Source organism: Grus americana, chromosome 2 (assembly GCF_028858705.1).
Source record: "Grus americana isolate bGruAme1 chromosome 2, bGruAme1.mat, whole genome shotgun sequence".
In the NCBI taxonomy this organism is placed as follows: domain Eukaryota; kingdom Metazoa; phylum Chordata; class Aves; order Gruiformes; family Gruidae; genus Grus; species Grus americana.
Genome location: NC_072853.1, coordinates 25309202 through 25322374, shown reverse-complemented (window position 1 = coordinate 25322374; position 13173 = coordinate 25309202). Strand labels below are relative to the sequence as shown.

At 40.9% G+C, this 13173-nt stretch overlaps 1 protein-coding gene across 1 annotated transcript in view; it reads left to right on the top strand.

Annotated features, from left to right (window-relative positions):
- The window catches only part of CPQ (carboxypeptidase Q), a 156458-nt gene that overhangs the window by 18304 nt on the left and 124981 nt on the right, over positions 1 to 13173 (top strand). Inside the window, exon 2 of the mRNA XM_054817998.1 lies at positions 2626 to 3082. Within this exon, the coding sequence (XP_054673973.1) occupies positions 2656 to 3082 (427 nt within the window). The 5' untranslated portion in view covers positions 2626 to 2655. The remainder of the gene's footprint in view (positions 1 to 2625; positions 3083 to 13173) is intronic.

Sequence of the window (13173 nt, the reverse complement as noted above, 5' to 3'; positions counted from 1 at the left end):
GGGTGACATTGTAGTAGCCGTCTGCTGTAGGCCACCTGATCAGGAAAAACAAGTAGATGAGGCCTTGAGAGCTAGAAGTAGTTTCTCATTTACAGGCCTTGATGATCATAGTGGACTTTAACCATCCCAGTGACTGCTGGAGGGTCAAAACAGCTGGTTAAGCAATCCAGGAGGTTCCTGACACAGGTAATAGAGAAGCCAGCAAGGAGAGATGCTGTGCTGGACCTCATACAAGCAAGGAAGGGCTGGTTGTGGTATGAAGGTCAAAGGCAGCCTTGGCTGTAGTCACCATGAGATAATGGAGTTCAGGATCCTAAGAGCAGGGCAAAAAGCAAGATCATAGTGCTGGACTTCAGGAGAGAAGATTTTGACCTCTTCTGCTTGGTAAAAATCTTGTGGGATAAGACCCTGAAAGAGGGAGGAGGATCCTAAGAAGGCTTGTTAATATTCAAGCATCACCTACTCCAAGCTCAAGAACAGTCCATCTCAACAAGCAGCAGAGAAAGCAAAGATGCCAGGAGGCCTGCATGGATGAACAAGATGCTCCTGACACAACTCAGACGTAAGCAGGGACAGGTGACCTAGGAGGAATATGGAAATGCTGTGTGAGCATGCAGGAGTGGGTTTAGGAAAGCAAATGCTGGAAAATTGTCCAGAATGAACATCTTGAGAAAGTGAGTTCATCTATTTGTGGTTTATTGTAAGAAAAACAAATGGAAAGGTGGTTTCTTAGCTTAGAATTTCAGAATGGAGCTTGCACAAGCTTTGAATACGACTGTGGCATGTGTCCCAGAGGCACAACACTGGTGTAACCTCACCTTTACTCTCTGAAGAATTGGCTTGGCTGCTGGTTTGCTGTGTGGCTTCTGGTGGGGGGAGTTAATTTAGGAATATCCTGCAATCACTGTTCTGTGGCGGTCAGACAAGGTAGATACTCTGGTCCCTTCTGGCATTATGATTTACAAAGCTATTTGGTTATTGTGAAATTTGCCTGCTCCATAAAATGACTGACAATTAATGCTCAGTTAAAGCAATTGTAGTGTGCAATTGTCTGAGAATAAAGGAGGATTTTTTTTTTTAAATTTTATATGTGAATATCATGTGTGGATGTAATGTATGCAAATACACGTGTATGCGCGTACACACACACTTATACCGTCCTCCCCACCTTTGTACTGGCTCTCTGTATACACATAACATCATGAACCAAAAATACAAGGCAAGTATGTTGTCATGATTCCTCATGTCAGTGATTATAAAATGAAGAGTATTACTTTACAGAAATACTAAATAAATACAAACTGGGAAGAAGGAAAAGGTGGAAATCTTTAACAAAAAAAGCTTTTAGTAATACTTCTGCCGTGCAGGTCTGATTTACCCATCTTATCCATATCAGCCAACTAATTAGTCCTTTGCTATTTGTAGAACAATTGTTTCCAAGAAAAACATATTTTTGTAGAGTAAAGGCTAACATTTGCCTGTAGTGTTACTGTTTTATAAGGCAAATTAGATTATTTTTCAAAAATGCTGGTATTCCAATGAAAGTCCATGAAAGTGGCAAAAGTGCTGAATCAAAATCTTTTTGGGCTCATAGTAATTGTCACTTCACTTGGCTGTAACTAATTACTATTTTTTTAAGTCTCATAATAGCTGCAGCCATAGAGCTGATTTAAAGGCCTTATTTCTTATTACTAATTTTTATCGTCCAAATTGCAGCCTGATTTAAATTCAAAGGAAAATGAAACAATTACATTTCCTTTTATGTATATCAATAAAGAGCTTTATATTTTGGGTTTGGATAATTATACTTCCTGTATATAAAAGAGCTTTGCAACTGCTCCAACTGATTCCAGATTTTTTTTTTGTCTGTTCAATTAATAGTATAGACAAGCTGCTGCTTTTGTGGGATTGAAAATTTGTAAGATCTTAAAAATGAGAACTTTTAACGATAAGATGGATAAACTATAAACCATTAACAAAGATAACTCTTGGTACACAGATCAGCACCTCTGGCACTGCACCTCTACAGTGCTGCTGAAGTCAGTCCTTAAGAGATACAACAGTTAGTAAGAAATTGTGTTTCTCTGATAGTCATGGATTTATGCAATGAAGAAATTAATACTTTCTTCCTGGAGGCGTTGGATCTAAATTGCTCTGACATCTTTCTAGTGCCATCGAAAGTGTTTTCCTGATTATGAAGATAGAGATTAAGAAACACTTTTATTCATTAATAGTTTAAGAAATGTTTTTGTCCAGATGTTTTGTGTGAAGACATTTGATTTGGCACTTTTGGCAAATCCTGCTTCTAACAGAGGGGAGATGCAAAGCACCTCCTGGATGGGAGCAACCCTGGGTTTTGATTTGGTGAAGGATGTGATTATATAAAGAGATGCAGCATTCCAAGGATGTTTCTGAAGACCACAACAAAGGTTGTGTCCAGTTGTCTAAGTATCTTTTTCATTTGCTTTCAATAATTGTGTCTCCAAGTTGAGTTTACTTTCCTGCCAGTTCTGATCAAAGCATTTTAATGATAAACGGATTTCTTTTCATTTTGGTCTGCCAATCCAAATAACACAAAAGTATTGCTGATAGCTGTATGATTTTTTTTTTTTGTCTCTCCAACAGGCCATCTGTGGAAAAGAAAAAAGAGAAAAAATGAAGTATCTATTCTTAATATTTTTCATGAATTTATTACCACAGTATGCTGGGAAATCTTTGAGAAGAGATGACAGTTACCCGAGAACATTTGAAGACATTAAAAAAGAGATAGCTGGCTATACTGATATTGCTGAAGCTATTATTGATCTTGCTGTTCATGGAAAAGCTCAGAACAGATCTTACGATAGATTAGCAGTTTTCACTGATACCATAGGACCTAGACTCAGTGGTTCAAAAAATCTAGATGCAGCCATCAAGTATATGTTCAGTGCCCTGCAGGAAGATGGGCTGGAAAATGTGCATCTGGAGCCTGTGAAAGTACCACACTGGGAAAGAGGAGAAGAGTTTGCAGTGATGCTGGAACCAAGGAATCACAGCATCGCTATTTTGGGACTTGGGAGTAGTGTTGCAACTCCTCCAGAAGGTAACTCTTCCTTTTGGAATTAAGTATCTCTTGCTTTTTAACACCAGACTGTACTATATCCCTAACAACTTCTCTCAGTGGACAAGCTGAAGTTTTCTTCCTGCTACAATAGTTCTGCAAGACAAGAAATTATTTTTCTGGGTCTTTTGTGTATGACGTGGTTGTGAATGATACAGTTTGGTTTAGTTCAGTTTGGTTGGACCAGCTTGTAAAATCAGAGCTGATTCCTGAACTCTCCATTAAATCTATACCCTTTTGTTTAACACTACTGAACCTCATTTGCAAAGATTCTGCTCCTCCGCTGAGGTTGGTGGGCAACTTGTTCTTGTGATCTGGGGTTTTCCAGCCCTTTCTTTTTCATTTTGGCCAGAGAAGTTCTCCATGGGGTGTTAAGTGGACATGTGATTTCTGCTCTTCTTGCCATGCCATGTCCTGCTAAGCTCAGCACTTCGCTCTAGGAAAAAACAAGACAGCAGGAAGAGGAGGAGAATCTCGGGCTGAGCTTGGAAAGTGCCAGCCCCTTGCTAAGTGTGACAATTCGTATCTATTTCTCCATTCCTTCCCCCCCACCTCCTCCCTCTTCTCTCCACTTGCTGTCTTCTGTTCACCTTGGAAAAGTCTTTGGCTCACCTGTTACTGAACTGTGTGTTGCCTTTTAGTGGATCATGTGTGATATGTTACTTCAGGAACAAGAATGATTGTTCAGGTGTTTTGAGACACAAAATATTAGCTTGCTTGCAAACGAAGTGATTTAAAAGATTCTCTTTTTGTATATATTGATGTGGGACTTTCTCAGGATTGCTATTTAAAGGCTGGATGACAACCACATTCTGTGACTGCTCGCTGTGAATAACAATAGACTTATTCCTAGACTGCTTCAAAAGCATTTTTATTCCTTTATGAGAAAATAAATTTTGTTTAGGAAATAAAAGGTAACATGATACTCACATTTTTTTTATGAATTATAATTTTTTGTGATAGCTTTCTGTTTGAAATGAGACAAATAATGTATAAAAGCTGTTTTGTTTAGAAAAAATATACAGACCTTCAAAACACAACAAAGTAAAACTGGGTAATTTAAGATATGTTTGGAATAAATCTTACTTGGTTTGGGAAACTGCTACTGTAAATTTTGTCTGAGGTATTTCTGTCATACTGAGGTAAACACATGCCTAAAAAGCAAAACAACTAAAACCATTACTAATACCTGTTTATCCCACGATATGTATAAAGGCTTAGTGCTTTGATAGGAGAATACTTACAGCAAAGGTTAAACCTACAACTTAATTTGTATCCTTTCCGGTCTTATTCCAAGCTTCCTAAAAAGGAAGCTAAAGTTAAAATTGTGGTTTTGGTGTTGAGCAAGTGTTACTGAACCTGCAAAGAGAACCTGCAATTTAATCTTAGTGAACATCTTCACATCCCAAGAAGTCTCCTTTTTGCTTCCCTTTCTTAGCTGTGTAGTTATTTGCACTTGCCTGGTCTTACTCCAAGGTTTGCCTTTTTTCAGTTACAGACATACTGCATTTACATGTTTAAAAATGCTCACAGAGGCTGTGTCCTTATTTTTCATCTGTAAAGATCTTATATGGATGACTGAATGGTCAGGCTATTCTGTGGCTGGTGATGTCTTGGAAGATAAGATTGTATTATCCAGCGCTGGTTTATACCGAGTGATGTCCAAAACCCCACATTATTCTTCCTCATCTTTTTACTTTCCTCTGAGATCTGCCGTGTTTCTGAAGAGGTATGTGTGTTGGTGCTGGAAGACTGCATGGCAATGAGATCTCTCAGAAGAGCGGGCAGTTTCTCACACTTGGTGGAATCCTTTTGATTAAATTACTTCCCTTCTGACTTAAAATCTATCCTGCTGTTCACGGCTGTTACAATTTGTGCTGGTCTTGTCTTGCTCTGTGCAAGCTGTGACAGGTTTTTGTGCTTGAGGAGGTTATGCGGGGTAGCTGGTCCCTGGTGAGCTCTTGGCTCTCGTTCTTCCGATCGCTGGACTGGCCGCCTGGCTGACGGAAATGCCTGGCGAGAGCCACTTGTCACCAGTGTCTCCGGGCAAGAGAATTGCAAGGTGTGCTGCTTAGAAAAGCTCATGTCCTAAAACTCACACTCATCCCAAGCACAGAATAAAAAATGTGAGGTTAGACTATTAAAACCACTGCCTCATCACTTCTGAGGAATTAATTCCCAGATCCACTCCCTCTGCTCTAGCAAGCAGTTGTCACTGTGTCCTATTCTTGGGAAAAAGGGATAGGCAGCTGCCCTGAATCACATCGGAAATATTTGAACAATTTCCCTCAGTGAGGGAATATCGGCAGTTCTGATTTGTCTTTTTTTAGCCGAGAAGCTGTGGGAGTGTGAGTGATCCTGTAATCAATAAGAGATGCTTGATGCTGATTCTCCTGGCACTGCGCTGCTGTTGCTGCACGGGATCAAACCAGGGAGATCTACCGCTGCCATGCCGAGCTTTGCCAGAGGGATTCGTTAAAGGCTGAGGACTGGCTTTTAGATGTCAACTCCACGAATCTGGCCATTGTCCCAGCAGGAGGTACAGGAGACCATTTCTTGCTTTCTCATCCTCTCAGTTATGTCTTGTATTCCTCCCTTCCCATTGTGTGCCCCCGGGCTTGAGACTTGATGAGCTAAGAAAATAGGAAGCATTGGCAGAAACTTAAAAAGTTGCTTCTCTCTGGATGTGCTTCGTGCTTCATGCTGGACCCAGTGGCCCCTAGTGCCCCCAGAGCTCCTCCTGGAGCTCAGCTCCCCCAGCTAGTGCTCTGAAGGGCTCTTTATTAACATGGCAATAGCCTAACAGCGGTTAGAAACCTGGCTTTGGATGTTGGAAATTCAGGGTTTATTTTCCCTTCTGTCCTTGGAAATTCAAACCGATGTTTCCTAAGAGTGACCCAATGGCCAGAGCGCATGCTGAGGCTGCTCACTTTCCATTTCAACATATGCCATGTGAGTGTGTGGAAAAAAAATCCGCGATCCTTTGGGGCAGGAACAGGAAGCCTGAAATAGCAGCAGTATTTTAGCTGTGGAGCCCAAGCCAGCATTGACTCCAGGATACAAGAAGCGTCTCTTCATGCAGGTCTTCTATCTAACCCATGCCTATGGGGTTGAAAACCTTATGGGACGTGGACGCAGCTTTGCCCGTTTATTGGATTTGCTGGGATTTGCCCACTTTGGCTCAGATACGAGTTTGGCGTAGAACTGGTTGGCTCACTCGAGGTTGGAACTGTTCTCATGATGTCCAGGAGGCTTTTTGGTACCTAGTGATCTTGTGGATAAAATCCACATTTCCCAATTTTCTTCTTTAGGACTGGGCAACAGGCCAGAATGTCATGTTTCAGATTCAGTCTGATTTACACAGCAAAAAGGGGCAGCACAGGAAAGAGTAGATTTTGTTATTGAGGAGGAAAGAAAAATGTTTTCCCTTTCAGTATATCCCAAGATTTGAAGGTGTTGGGTCAAAGAGAAAGTTTTCACTTCCTTTGATCTCCTTACAAGGAGGGAGTAGCTTTCATGCCTGTCTTGGCGACAGGGAGAGGAGAAACATGAAACACAAAGTGACCTGGGTTTCCAGGAGTCAGCAGAGATTGAAAATCTTCCACCTCAAAGAAATGGATTCCTAGGTAACAAACAGGATTGAATGTTAGAAAGTGCTCAGTTTAGGGAGCTGACAAACTGAAGGTTTACCATATTTAGTCAATGTCCTTGTCTCATTTCCAGTGTTTCAACATTGGCAAAACATACAGATATATATATAGAGACTGTGTTGATTTCTGGTAGTACTGATTATATCCCCCAAAATCTGAGGAAAATAGATATAATTGTTGCTTTGAGAATCCCATAATTGAAGGAAAGCAGTAGTTTAGCAGATGTTTGACCATAAAGTATCAAAGAATTCATATTTTTTGCATGTGTTTTAAAATGCACTGTCTTTTCCTGATGGGTCACCCTGCCCTTTCATTTTGAAGAAATACTGACAAGTAGAACCAACCCCAGAATGCAGCCTGCCTGAAGTGTCTTCTCAAAAAAGGAACAGTCTCTGGTTTCTATGTACTGTTTGTTGCAGCAAAATTGAAAGAATATAAATATGAAGATAATGTATTGGTAGACTTTTCCCTAGTTTTTGTGTTCGTGTTGTGGGTTTTTTTGTTCAACTATCAACAACATTTGGTCCAGTCTTGCTCTTATAGAAGGTGGTGGGAGTTTTGCAACTTAAAAAATATGAAAATAGTTCCAGCCTGTTATTTATAAAATGGGGATAATATATGTCTCAAAGCTGTTGAAGGCATGTTGTTGCCATAGGCTCACAGTCTTTTTAAGCCAGGGATGCTGAAAGAAGTGATCTGGCCCCAGTCCTGGCTGATGAATGCTGATGTATTTTTCCCCAGTGTTGACCTTCCTTTTTTGTTTCTCAGGGGTGAAGTGGATTAGGGAATTCATCTAGATTAACAGAAAAGTTGATTTTAATGTGTATCAGAGGAGTTACCCTTGAGTTGCCAGCATCTTGGATGACCACTGACCTGCTGAGAGAGAAGGAGATCCTTCTGGAGGGACTTTGTTACCCCCTTTGATAAGGAGCTCAGTGCTAAGGACAGTGGTTGGAGAGAGTCGCAGGCATGAGAGCACAGTGGACAGCAAAGCCCTGCTTCTGTCTTCACTGGATTCACATCTTGAGACCATGACCCTCAGTATTGGCTGCCTGGATTGTTTATTATTACTTAGAGCAGCACTGCCTGTGGTATGATAATTATGCTACTGTTTTTCTTGGAATCTAAAAGATGACGTGCATGAAGGACCTCAGACTCTGTGGTGTTAAGTGGCCCAGCATCTGGGACCAAAGTTAGTTCAGTGGCATTAATAGATTTAGAGAGTAGGAGTAGCTGTGTGGCTTTGAGGTGGACAAGCTGTCTGGGAAGGACATGGGTTCCAGTCACTGCTTTAATGAATGTTCAAGTGAACTGTACAGATTGGCAACGGCAAAAAGTTGAATTTTCAGATCTTGGCCCTTTTCAGTGTCGCTGAGTTGAGGGTGGTTACCTCAAGGGTGGTAAGCCCAGGCTGAAGCTCCTGCCTCACACTAATGGAGGCAGGATTTGAACATGATTTTCTGGTGCATGGGGAGCGTGTGCACAGCTGGGTGGCACTGCCACCTTCCCTCCCATGGAACAGCCTGCAGTGACGGGTATCTTGACTCGCTGAGGAGGGAATGGTTGCCCTCCGTACTTCCTGCCTTGGGCACCTGTGTGCTCCAGAACTGCCTTCTCTGGATCTTGGGTGCCTGATTCTCCCCAGACATTGCATAGCAAGCCTGTGTCCCATCCAGGGCTGCTCCTGGGAGAACTGGACCTGTTGCCCTGCTGTTTTGGCATCCAAGGCTTTGTGCTGGGGGTCAGGTCCAGCCCCCTTGCTGCTAGGATTTACTGCTACACAGTAAGCTACATGTTATTGAAACCAAACTGTTCTAGTGAGATCCATTACTTGCTGGAAATTGTATATTTGTCGGAAATGTAACTATTACCTAGTGTTTATTTTTCTCTGTGTTCTTCTTAAAGAACAGAGTAAGACCTCTAGTTTCTGTTCTATGTAGCAGAGCTGAATAGCCTCATATCCTTTTGGATAACTCTCCTATGTAATTTTAGTTTCATGAAGTAATTCTCTTTGCTGTTCCACAGGGTAGGTGAGGTCACATTTTCCAGAAGTATATTCAGATTTTACAAAATCTTTCTTCCTGATAAAAGCCCTGTTCTTTGTTTCACAGTTCTCCTAAAATGATTCTTTCCTTCATATTATAATTCTTCTATCAGTACATGTTGATATGTGTTGATAGAGCAAATGTGTTTCTAGGTGTTAAATTTAAAGTATTTTAAATTTTCAGTACATGCTAATAATTTTGGAGTGAGAAAAAAAAAGTGATGATATGAGTCTTTCATTTGCTTCAGCCTGACACCAAGCCTTAATGTGATGAGTTCATTATGAACCCAGAATTTGGCTTTGTTCTTCTGAAAATCTTGTTGAATTATGTGGGGCATTGGGGGAAAGCTGAACTAAGTCCTGGGAGAGCTCAAAAGTGACATGTTTTTAAAAGAGGTAAGATAGAAGTTGAGGGGAAAAATGTTTTCTGGGCTGATTTTAGAGGATGTTGAACCTAAATATGATGTAATGCCAGGTCCCTAATCTTACCTAGCTTTTAAGAATAAATTTGCCTTTTCCCTCTACTCCCCAAAACCTTTTCTTTGATCTGCACTAACAACTCCCTTTCTTCCCTATCTCCAGACATATATATATACTTTTTCCCTGTTTCATGCTTCATGTTCTTACATCCTCATCCAGGAATATTGATCCTGGCACATCGTCTGGTTTTGTACAGGGTGATGTGGCATCCGGGGTCTAGGACTGCCATTTTTCTGGGAGAACTGCACATCCCAGCTGCTACATTATAACTTTGTATGTGCAGCTCTCTCCTGTGCTCCATGCAAAAAAATTTCTAGGTTCTCTGTTAACTCTGTGAAAGGAGCTACCTTGCAAATATGCAAGCAGAGGCATGGTACTTTCATCTTGGGGAGATGGTCTAGTCTGAAGGACAACTAGATTAGCCAGGTCAAGGTCAGAAGAGCTTGGGGCTTCTACCTGTGTGTCTGTAGGGTTGGCATGGAATACAGTATACCTTGATGTGGCAGCTTCCAGGCTATGTTATCTTTGTGGGAGAGCTGCGGTGGAAATGGAGAAATCTGAGAAGTGGCAGCCACGACGGAATCAACATCGTCTGATGTTGCTGGTCTGCAGGGCAGGGCTGCAATTGTCAAGTAGGCTTCATGTACTGCTCTGGTGGTGTGCTCCTACTCTTTGTCTTCTTCTTACCATGAAGTGCCTTGATCTCCTGGTCCTGGTGTCCTGATACCTGGTTCTGGTGGGGAGGTAACACTCTGTCTCCCTCTTGCTCTCATGAACTGCAGAGGCCGGGGAATGTTTCAGATATGTTCTTCCTCAATTTCAAAACCTCCACCAGTACCAGAACAGTTAGATATGTTGTTGACTTTTTGTGTTGATATTTCAGGCAGTATTTTATGCTTAGGATGGAAAGAGGTTAAATCATAGAATCATAGAATGGTTTGAATTGGAAGGGACCGTAAAGATCTTCTAGTTCCAACCCCCCTGCCATGGGCAGGGACACCCTCCACTAGACCAGGTTGCCCAAAGCCCCATCCAACCTGGCCTTGAACACTTCCAGGGAGGGGGCATCCACAGCTTCTCTGGGCAACCTGTGCCAGTGCCTCACCACCCTCACAGGAAATAATTTTTTCCTTATATCTAATCTAAATCTACCCTCCTTCAGTTTAAACCCATTACCCCTTGTCCTATCACTCCATGCCCTTGTAAACAGTCCCTCTCCAGCTTTCCTGTCTTCAGGTACTGGAAGGCTGCTGTAAGGTCTCCCCAGAGCCTTCTCTTCTCCAGGCTGAACAACCCCAACTCTCTCAGCCTGTCCTCATAGGAGAGGTGCTCCAGCCCTAATAATAACACACAGGCAGAGACTTAGTTGATGTAGTTTTCAGCTTTGTGGTGTCTAGACCTAAAAATATTTTATTTTAATTGTTTTAAGCAAAAACTGCCTTGCTCATCAGATTATTTATTTGATAGTGGCAACTCCAGTGCATGTGGATCAGAAGCATTGCTGTTACATAGTGTGATTTGTAAAAGAAGTCATAATTCTTATGTTAACACAGTGTGAAGTAAATGAAATTTAGAAGGTATGTAGGGCTGAGTTGTTTACTTGCTGTTATTCAAAAATTTGTTGTGAAATTAATGATGGCAGCATTTGGTTTTGTAACTAGATTTCTGAGGGACTGCTGCTCTTAACTGGATAACAAAAATGAGACTGGGGGAAAAAAGAGAAGAGAGTAAAGCTCTAATTAAGTAATCAGGAAATTAGTATCCAATAAGATTAAAGAGTATGCAAATGATATGTATTTCTTGCTTTGCTAATTCTTTTAATACAGCATTTGATTGCAACTAAGTTGAATTTCTGTGTGTTTATGACTTGAGTGTTGCTAGGATAGTAATAAATAAAAACCAACAGGGACTTGATTCCCAAATCTCAGGAATTCTGATACTCGACATGTAAAGTCTTGCCATGTCTTACCCTGTTGTCGCCAGGAACAGCAACAATATTCTGAATGAAGTTTCCATGATGTTTTAATAGAGATTAATGAGTTTTTAAAATCTCATAATAGAGTGGATTTTCCTTTTTTTCCTTACTCTTCTCTGAAACCTGTTACTAACACAGACAGGTGCATAGCTCCAGATAATAAAATAGCTTAAATGTATGCTTCATTTAATCTTGGGGAGAATAATTTATCTCGTGGGGAACTCCCTTTGAAATAATCTACCTCTGACAGGTAAGCAGGTGCTGGGAGGTGACTCTCCAGACAGAACTGTTCATGCCAAGATTCAGACTTCTGATGTATGGCAGTGTTGCAGACAGCTGATTTACAGGTGCTTATATACATATATATATATATGCACACACACAAAATCGGACTTTCTGTAGTGAATAAAGAGTAACTGTAATCACTCTTGCCTTCATCCTGCCTGTGGTGGATTTTACACTTTGCTAATGCATACTGTGCCATTTCTTCCAGCTGGCAGTGTGATCAAAGTTGTGGCCTATCCAGGTGTTTAGGTAGAAACCTACATTTCTGTGTACAGAGGATTTTATAATATATAATTTCATTGGTAATTGAGAGTTGCATGCTTGTTTCCACCATTAACACCCTTCCTGTACTTTAATTCTCAGAAATGACAGGGTACAATTTACTGTTTAGTATGAGAAATGAGAGGAACTAGTACTACACAGATTCTTTTGCTGACTGGTCCAACCCAACAATATGTATAATGTTTCACATGGTGAGAACAAACAAACAGTCTTCAGCTTCATATAGTCAGCCAAGTTTATCATGTTTGTAATTCTTTCTTCTATGCTTCATGCCCTTTACTTAGCTAATTCCCCAAATGTTCCGTAGTCATCTCTAGGACTGTGTGCATTATAATCTTTATATCTTGCTTAGGTAAGCAGGCAATCCAGTTGCCCCCTTACATGGGTTTTCTGAAGACTTCTGTTCAATAACAGGCAGCCAAGCTCTGCCTCAGATAATGATAGGAGTAAGAAAGAGATAGAAGAGCTTTCAACACGGGAAGCAGAGCAATGAGGCACTGAATTGGTAGGAGATGCTAGGGACAAAGTTTGGTTCATTTGCTTAAAGGCTCAGTAAGGTGAGGCATTTCCCTTTTTTGAAAGGAATAACTCATTCCCCTTAAACTGGTAAACTGTTGAGGTTTTTGTTTCATTTCTCCATTTGCACCCGAGGTCTTAGTGTGTTTTGTGTACATGTATCCACATATTTATTTAAGAGAAACATTGCTCTTGTCACTTCAATAGATGAGACTGAAATGGTATAAAATGGGACTAAAATGCAAATGAAATGTTGAATTAGTCAGAAGATATACAAGAGTGAAGTTTTATTTTGTTACAGAGAGCACTGTGATTGATGCTTTATGTATGCCATGCTGCTGTTAAGTTAAACTTGCAGAGAGAACCTTTGTTTTGTTTTGTCAAAGGATGGCTTTATTTAGCTTCTTTGGGAACATTCAGAAGTAGAGATACTGGGCTGGAGTTCGCAGCTCTGCGTTCTTTCCCTTAGCTTTAATTCCCACAAAGCTCACTGTACAAACTTCTGAGGCCTGTCATCTAGGGAGGGCCATAAATGTACTTCTCTACGGTATTTCTTAGGGATTATAGATAGTTGCTAGCTGTCTGTAGCTTTCTTTAAAAATCATCCAGAGTTGGTGTTTGTTCATTAATGCAGTAAAGTAATGCCAAGAAGACTTACACTCCTCGCTTCCCTTGACAAACAGGCACTAATATAACATGTGCCCTTCCAGTGCCTGCTGCACGATCCAAGTGGAGCATTGGGGAGAGCTAATATGAAATACGAATTGCTGTATCAACCTACTGAGACCATGACTTTTCTTGTGGAAAATGAAATTTTGCAGATACCTTGCTTTATTTCCAG